The sequence below is a fragment of the Thrips palmi genome, unplaced genomic scaffold (assembly GCF_012932325.1).
Source record: "Thrips palmi isolate BJ-2018 unplaced genomic scaffold, TpBJ-2018v1 HiC_scaffold_19, whole genome shotgun sequence".
In the NCBI taxonomy this organism is placed as follows: Eukaryota; Metazoa; Arthropoda; class Insecta; order Thysanoptera; family Thripidae; genus Thrips; species Thrips palmi.
In genome coordinates, this window is record NW_023144628.1 from 1,888,376 (window position 1) to 1,896,738 (window position 8,363).

The 8,363-nt window shown below is 38.0% G+C and overlaps 1 protein-coding gene across 7 annotated transcripts; it reads left to right on the forward strand.

The window, feature by feature from the left end:
* Positions 1 to 297: 297 nt before the first annotated feature.
* LOC117645835 (interferon-inducible double-stranded RNA-dependent protein kinase activator A homolog) lies at positions 298 to 8,300 on the forward strand. 7 transcript variants are annotated; one of them, XM_034386287.1, is made up of 9 exons: positions 332 to 489; positions 2,335 to 2,624; positions 3,083 to 3,236; positions 3,321 to 3,444; positions 3,531 to 3,706; positions 3,786 to 3,907; positions 4,469 to 4,618; positions 4,827 to 4,938; positions 5,020 to 5,156. In XM_034386287.1, exons 2-9 carry the CDS (start codon positions 2,352 to 2,354, stop codon positions 5,154 to 5,156), a joined length of 1,248 nt encoding a protein of 415 aa, XP_034242178.1. In that variant the 5' UTR covers positions 332 to 489; positions 2,335 to 2,351. The 7 variants fall into 7 exon arrangements, with proteins under 7 accessions (XP_034242182.1, XP_034242178.1, XP_034242179.1 ...); XM_034386288.1 differs by lacking the exon at positions 332 to 489 and adding an exon at positions 559 to 745; XM_034386289.1 differs by lacking the exon at positions 332 to 489 and adding an exon at positions 770 to 929.
* The last annotated feature ends 63 nt before the right edge of the window (positions 8,301 to 8,363 follow it).

Consider the following 8,363-nt stretch of genomic DNA (forward strand, 5'->3'; position numbering starts at 1 on the left):
TAGATAGCCATGCTGTCTCTGTGATTTATTCCAACCGTATTGCCTTTCTTTACGTTGCATTGAAAGACGATGTACCCAGGAGAGTTGGCTGCTTTGGAAGCTCTGCCGCTAACAAAAGAAACTGGCGTCGGAACACGATCAATTTGAATCGGCTTGTTCTTGACTTCCTTTGACGGACAGTGAGATATTTCTCGTGAAGTAGAAATATTTGAGTCTTTTGTATCGTTAGGATATCGATAGAACATGTCACCGGCACCGAAATATCCGTATTGACACATAATTTTTGTGAAATGTAGCTGCGGTTCTCTTCTAGTTCGCAGAGCCACCACCAGGGGGAAGATCGCGCTGCCGTCGCCGACAACGGCACTTGTGCACAGACTCTCAGGGAGAGGATTTGTGGCGTTTGTGTGTGAAATTAATTCGTTGGGTTTCATGAGTTACCCGTCCCTAGAGACCGTGGAGAGAATACGACGAGCTATTGACGAAGAGGTAAAGATTAATTCATGAAATCAACTTGCGTTATTCCCATGTTCGGCTCTGGAGCTTTGGCTTTCGTGGGTGCTTCGTGCGGGCCTAGCGTTGGCGCTGACAGGCTTTATAGTGTAACCCAGCCTTAGCAGACCGGCTGATTTTCCCGGCTTGCGCCGCTCAGCTGAGTGCTGCTCTAGTTTTCTCATCCCGGGCTCAACAACTCATTCACCTTTAGAATAATTTAGGTTGGGGCGCTCAATTTCGTTAAAAAAGAGTAAGTCAGGGCGCCGGCCGTCCGCTAGTCCAGGCCATTAATGCTAGAATCCCTTACCGGTTGGATTTTATTTCTCCGCCGCTTCCTCCCCACCTGTTCCCGCTAAACAAGATGTAAATCTTTAGTTATTTTGTGGGTCTCGTGATTGTTTAAAAGCAATATGCTCACCGCTGAAGGCATTTTCGTAAGTTTTTGGCGTCTGGCTTGTAGTCACATTAACATGGATGTTTGCTTGCGAGGTTAGGCCTAGATTGTTAAAGCCTATTTTTGCTACTGTGTTGGTGCTGGGGATGTTTTATTTGTTACATGTTTCATTGTTTCAGTATGTCTCTGCATATCTGCTTGTGTTTTCATTGTTTTGTGATTTTTTTTTGTTTGACTCTGATACATGTGTCCTGTGAGCTTCAGATATGTTCAGGATATACTAATATGTAATGTGACCTGAACCTATTTCTGTCTTTCAAAAGTTAATAACATTTAACAGTCGATGTTTATTAGCTTTCTGCCAACATGCTGGTTTGATGTTTATGATAATGTCAATGCTTGGTTTTGAAAATATATAATCAAAGTTCATAACCATGCCATTGTCATTAACTGATAAGGCCCTGTACACTACAATTTGCACAGACCTTATTAGTTTACCTTCTCATGCTTGTATTACAGTTCATATTCCTTTAACAATCTCACTCCTTCGCCTATTTTAGGATGTTGATTAATCTTCAATTGAACTAAAATTCAAAATAATATCTTGGGTGGATGTGTTAGTTTCTTGCTTTGCCTTCGGTAAAACAATGCATCGCCATGATAGCCTGACCTTGAGGGGGATTTTCTTTATGTAGATTGAACATTAATATTTCATACAGACCTGTATTTCATGCAGGCCTTTAAGAGTTAAAAAAAGAAAGTAAGTCCAATTCTAATCCTAGGAAAACTATGCCGCTCTTCTAAAGCTGCAAGCTGCAGTGGGCAATGGAGACTGCTCCTGACCCTTGGGTCGTTGTGCCCTGACCTCAGCCAGTAGGCTGGGACTGAGTCGGCCGTGTGGCCGTCCCGTAGTCCTACCCAATTAAGCACTTCCGCGCGCAGCGCTCCGCCACTTGGCGTCGAGATCAAATTGGGCTGCATTTCTCTGTCAAATGCACCTCTAGATGAGATGAGAGGGGGCTGGCACTCCCCACCAAGACCCTTTCCCTTGAGAAATATGATTGACTTTTAATAGATGCATTTACCATTGGACTTGCCTCTTGCATTTTCTTCTTGCCACCTGTAGATAGTTTGTATCTTATGTTGTTTTGGGCACTCATTTTGAATGTAGCATGAAGTCACTTATCTCATTGATTGTGAAGGATATTTGGTCAGCAAGTGTTGTTCAGGTTAAACTTTCTTAAAAATAATCTGGCTGCAAATCTGAATTTATTTATATTTAAGTAAAATTGTGGAGGCTGAGAAGTGGATTAATCTAAATTTTGTCATTTGCCACTGTCAGATCATTAATGTTACTAATCAATATTTTCATAACTTGTCATCAGTTTTACTTTGTGGTGATTGGACCAATTGGCTGTATTTTCACCAAGCTAATTTATTTTCAGTGCTTTGTGAATAAACAATGATGGACATGGTTACGATGCCTGTGCCTGCCCCCGCCCTTCCCCCGGTTCCCGGTTCCGGTATGGGTCCTGGTATTGGTCCCGGTATGGGTCCCATGGGTCCCATGGGTCCTACTATGGGTCCTGGTATGGGTCACGGCATGGCTCCCGTTATGGGCCCGGGTTCGGGCCCTGGCCCCATCCCCGCTCAAAATCATCAGTGGCGTAGAAAACGAGGAACCTTCAAATCTATGCTGTCTGAGAACCTCCCCTTAGAAGAGGCAGCCAAGTTGGTAAGAATGACCCAACCAATTATGAGCGCATACTGTAATTTAACAAGTCCCATTAGGTTGTAGGTAGTTTTGTTTGAAGGCATATTTCCTATCTATCTGGAGAAAGGATTCTTGCAAATTTGAGTTCCACACCTGGAGAATATTTTGCCGGATTGAGGATTTTAAGCTTCAAAATTAAAATTACCTATAAGAATTTAGTGCTCTACTTGTAAATTTGTCATAAAATGTTATGCTGCATTTTTTAATTTTGTGTGTAGCTTTGCTATGCTTCAACTTCTGAGCTTTTTTTCTTTTTTTTTTGCATGTGCTAACTTTTCCCCCCACATGTTGCTTTTTAGCTTATTTCCCTGCTCCCTTCCCACTATTTATTTTATTGTTGTTACCCACTTCATCATGAATCTGCTGCTTATATTAATTGGTAGGCACTTTTAATTGAATATTTTCCATTCCTTTTAAAGGAGATGAAAGAACTCCCTTCAAAGACACCGGTTTCGGTGCTCCAAGAATTATTAAGTCGGAGAGGAACAACACCCACTTATGAGCTGGTCCAAATTGAGGGGGCTATACATGAACCTACATTCCGATACAGGGTTACTGTGGCAGATGTTGTTGGTAAGTCATATTCCATTTTAATTCATGTTCTTTTTTTCTTTTTTAATGTTTTATACTATGTTTTGTATCCTTGTGGTTTTGTAGCTTTGGGCACAGGACGTTCAAAGAAGGAAGCAAAGCATGCTGCAGCTAAAGCTGTTTTGGACAAATTGATCGGTGGACAGAATGAGGGAATGGTCAATAATACCACTGCAAACATACCTGATGTGTAAGTTAAACTCCTTATTCATTGAAGTGAATTAATGTATCTGTGTGCTGTCCAATTCAAACATGTATTTTTCCTGTTTCTCTCAGACAAATAGTTTCGCCGTACGATGATAAGATCCCGGGTAATCCAATTGGAACTCTTCAAGAACAATGCATGTCTCGCCGGTGGCCGCCTCCAATTTATGAAATGGAGAGTGAAGAGGGACTGCCTCATGAGCGCCAGTTTACAATTGCTTGCATCATTTTGAACCATAAAGAAATCGGTAAATATCTGACACTGATAAAGTAAAGCTAGCATTCGATATAAGTTTGTTGTTACTATCTTTTTCTCAATTTATATAGGTTGTGGCAAATCTAAGAAGTTAGCCAAACGCCAAGCAGCACACAAGATGCTGGACAAATTGGAAGATTCCTCAATGGAACACAACAATGCGCGCATGGGTTACAATGAGGATGAAGATGAGGTATGTTTTGACATCTGTTAAGTCATTCTATGGTTTTTTTTTCTCCTTGTCTTTAACTTCCGTTGCTGCACAATTCTCTTATGTACAATTTTTATCCCCTTATTATTTGAAGTCTTCTGGAAATTTCTTTTTCTGCAGTTACTTTCTCTATGATGATAAGTTACTTATTTGAGTTCCTTGGCAGAAAGTTGCTGATGCTTTTAGGACTCAAAAATCTGGTCAGATAATGACTTAAAATTGCTCTTAATTTTTTCAAAAAAAAAGAAGATAATCTAAAAACAAATAAATAGTTATTTCTACTCTTTATGAGCCATGGGTGTAGCATTATTTCGGGGACATACTTGATCTCTGATACTTTCTTGGGTTGATGTAACCCGGTCGAGTTTGTTATTTAAAGTGATCTCTTACTGTGTGGCTGCGATTTGTGTTAAGGTTTAAACAGTGTTTAGGTTCAGTTACCTGTCCATTACATCGACTCCTAAAATGTTAAGGTGTAGGATAATTTAAGTCATTTCATGGTATTAATCTTTAACCATTATTCAATTTTCTGATTCCTTGTAGATCTCTCAAAGAGTGTCAAACGTGGCGAGCCGATTTGCAGGCCTGAAAGATAATAAATTCAGTACAATGACTGCAATGTTAAATGTGAAGGTGTCTCAGTTCCACAAGAACATTAAATGCTCGACCGGGCCCAAGCTTGATGAGCTCAAGGTAAATATTGGTTTATGTTTATTTTTGGTGGTGGTAAGGTTTCTTGTTAGTAAAAATTAATTTTGCTTCTTTAATTTCATCAATGGTGCTTCATTTTTTAAATTTTAATTGTTTGGATCCCTAGAAAATCTGTAAGCTTAAATACTATTTTTTTTACCTATTGATACAAGTTGTCGCCTAAAATATGCTTAATCTGGTGCTTTTTTAGAATCAACCCCTGAACCAGCCTGACTTCAACTACGTAAAGTTCCTTCAGGAAATTGCTGCCGAACAAGAAATTGAGGTATCTTATATTGACATTGAAGAGAAATCCATGACAGGTAAAGTATTTCATTCATCTTTTACCCTGAGTTGTGTGCTTCTTTCGCATTGTGATATTTTTATGTTGTGTTCCTTTTCAGGCAAGATGCAGTGCTTGATTCAACTCTCCACATTACCTGTTGCTGTTTGCTATGGGGCTGGTCACACATCGAAGGAAGCGCAGTCTGCAGCAGCTCAAAATACACTGGAGTACTTGAAGATTTTGACAAAGTTGTGAAGAGACAACCAGTACACGGGTGGTGATTTCTGTGTCAGCTTTTCATTCATGTTTGCTTGCCCCAATCTGTGAGGCTGTCCAAACTTATTACACTCCTCTAGACTTGATTAAGTCTTATCAGTCAGTTCAAGTTTATGTTTTCCTTATTTGACAGCAATCACCATTAGCACATGTAGGGTTGATAGGCTCTCAAGCCTACAGCAACCGTGTTTGGGACAGAAGTTTCAATTTTCTAGAATTGTGATTTTGGATATTGGTTAACCGTTCACTTATTTTTCATTGTTTGTGGCTGAATGGAAGTTGTTGCTCGTATATTGGCTTTCTCTTCCGTTTGGGAAACGTCACTCCATGCAAGGTATCTCACTACCACTATGCATGCACAGGGGTTGTGCGGGCGGAGCGTCTATGGACGCACTTATCCGGCGTGCTCTCCTTTTTTATTAATGGCCATGCTGCATGCCAAGAATGTGGCCGGGCCCTTTCGGTCAGTAGACGCTTCACATCATAATACAGGTTTCAAGCAAAACATTAAGGCTTACTTTTAATTGAAGCCTTTTTTTTTAAATTATTGACAACTACTATGTTTTAGGCTTTAACCAAAATTTCCCTTTTATTAATTTTTTGGTAAAATGAATTGTTTTTTATGTTTTAGGGATTTGTCTTGCCTGTATTAGCTCTGAACTGTGTTTACTGAACGGAATGGCCCTTTGGACCCCAATCAATTTACAGTACAAGCTATACTTTGCATAGAATTAGTGGAGTTTTTCCGTGAACTCTGATAACATTTCATTTGTCATTGGTGAAAAATGCATAGGTAATTGTAAGAAAGTGGTTTGCACCATTGGTAGTTTGACATCCTCATTACAAGAGGTATGGGATGGTTCTGAAGTTTTGACACACATACACTTTATCAAAAAAATATAAGGAAAAAAATCAATAAAAAAATGTGGAGAGACCTCTTTAGGAAAATGGGCATTTATTTAATGCAAAGTATAGAGGTTGTAATATTTGTTTTTTTTTTCTTTTGTACAGTACAGAATTGTTATGGTGTATCTGGGAACTTTAGAAGCTGAGGGATGGGCTTGGTAGTTTATACATGTATTTTTAATGTTATTTGCATAGTTGCAATCTAAAGATCATCCATTTTGCAAAGAGTATCTGAAATTTAATTAAAATAAATTATGAATTTGAACCAGTGGCAAAATGAACATGATGGGCTTTAGGCTGTGGTTATGCAAAGCTTCAAGACTAAGATTTAATGCCCATTGAAGATCGTTTGCTCTTCTTGTTCTTAACTTTGCAAAGCATAATACTTTAAAGGGTTCATTTTGAACCTGTGCCAGTTTGCTCTTTTTGTTCTATTTGTAAGCTGTGATGATATACTTGTAAAAAAAAAGAATAAATTTCATGCTTCTATTGTTTATACCTGTCATGTATTTAAGTCATTTTTATGTATTGATTTGTTTGTGATATGTGAGGGCCTTAGCTGGGTCTTTTAATATTCAGTTTCTTTGTTACCAATTATGTTGTTGTGTAGCTGGTATTGTGGCATGAGCATGTGTCTTTGCCCTTAGCTTCTAACGCTCCTGGTACAATTTTGTTTTACTCTTTTCTGTAGGAAATACATTTGTCTATCAGAAAGTATTTGATGTGCTCTGGCTGCACTAATTTTTGTGGAGTTCTGTTACATGCACCTTGTGTTTTTCTTTTAAAGTGTCAAAGGCTAGAAATGTGTCGTTAGTTTTTGTTTGTCTCCCTAATGTGAAATCAGTTGTTGTTTTTCCCTCATCTGTTGTATGAGGTTCGGTGTATGAGTTTGTAGCCACAGCACATCTTTTCTTTGCTATTTTGGTACTGAGAACCATTAGAACTTTCCAATTTATGGTCTAAGTAGGTATGTGTGTATGTAAATATAAAAATATGTATTAATTTAATGGCAACTAGAATTGTCAAAAGGAAACAAAGTAACTGTTACTTTAATCTGTGTTAATTGGAAATTTCATCCATTACTGGTTAGCATGCCTATTTGACTATCATACTTTATCTGAACTGTTTTGTTTTTATGCAGCCTGAATTGAGCTTTAAGCTGATTTGTGACCTACATTTGAATCGATTGTTACTTTAAAATGTTTGTCACTTCCTGCATTTTCTTTATTTCAGAAACCAGTTTGATCAGTATTTTTTAAGTTGTTACTACTCCCGTGTGATGTTATTTTGTTCTCATACATGTTTGAGTTTTGGTGCAAAATGCACATTCCGGAACTCAGTCTGTTGTATGGTCTTCTTACTTTGTTTTTCCTCTTTTTGCTTTCTTTTAAGGAAACATTGTTGATGTGCTGGTAACAGTGACCATGTGAGTGTACTGTATTTATTTGTGTATGTGGATTTATTTATTGACAGTGGCCTATAAATTTGCCTCTACATCAGCTAGAGAGTCAAAGGGAAGTGTATCTAATTTTCCTAATGTACACCTGCTTGCAAAGGAGCTCCTTGTTGAGTGTCATGATTGTGTTTAGGTTTTCCTCATACATTCTGCAGAACACTTTTCTTTTATTTATTTTTGGAGTGATAGAACTATTTCATTAACTTTCATGTGTGTTTTAGCTGCTCATTACTTCTATTTGGTCAATGTTCATGAATGTTCACTTATTGTATATCTCAATGTAGAACTAGAAAATTACAACAACAAAAAACACCTAGCATTTTGACTTTTTTTTTTTTTAAATCTGGAATATTCTAGATGTGCTGTTTGTGTTTAAAGGATCTAAATGTTGTAGTATGAATTAAATAGGTATGATGGCTTAGGACCATTAATGGAAGGTGAATCAACTCTCATTGTTCTTTTCTCTCTTCTGTATTCAGTGTGATCTCCATGAAAATCGAGCTTGTTTGGGCTTTGTTATTTAATCATGTACCTTGCAGGTGTAGTTGAACCTTTTGTGCTATTATTCATGACCTATTTACATTGCACGATTATCAATGTAGTTGTGGAGCATGACATATACTCACGTGTGTATGTGATGTGTGACATGTAATATAATAAGTGTTGTTAATCATTCGGTGTACTTGCAGTACAAATGTATTTTCCAAATCATCACTACAGTGACCATGCATAATTCCAAATAAATCTGTACTCCTAAGCAACATAGTCTACTTTTCTTGCTCATGCGTCCACCTCTTGCCTATCCCCATTGGGGTCAACAATAA

What these genes read in the sequence shown, in the direction of transcription:
- LOC117645835 (XM_034386287.1), top strand. Translation starts at nt 2,352, where the DNA reads ATGATGGACATGGTTACGATGCCTGTGCCTGCCCCCGCCCTTCCCCCG. An exon ending in TAGAAGAGGCAGCCAAGTTG is followed by an intron (nt 2,625 to 3,082) that starts GTAAGAATGACC and finishes TTCCTTTTAAAG; the next exon opens with GAGATGAAAGAACTCCCTTC. An exon ending in TGAAGAGAAATCCATGACAG is followed by an intron (nt 4,939 to 5,019) that starts GTAAAGTATTTC and finishes GTTCCTTTTCAG; the next exon opens with GCAAGATGCAGTGCTTGATT.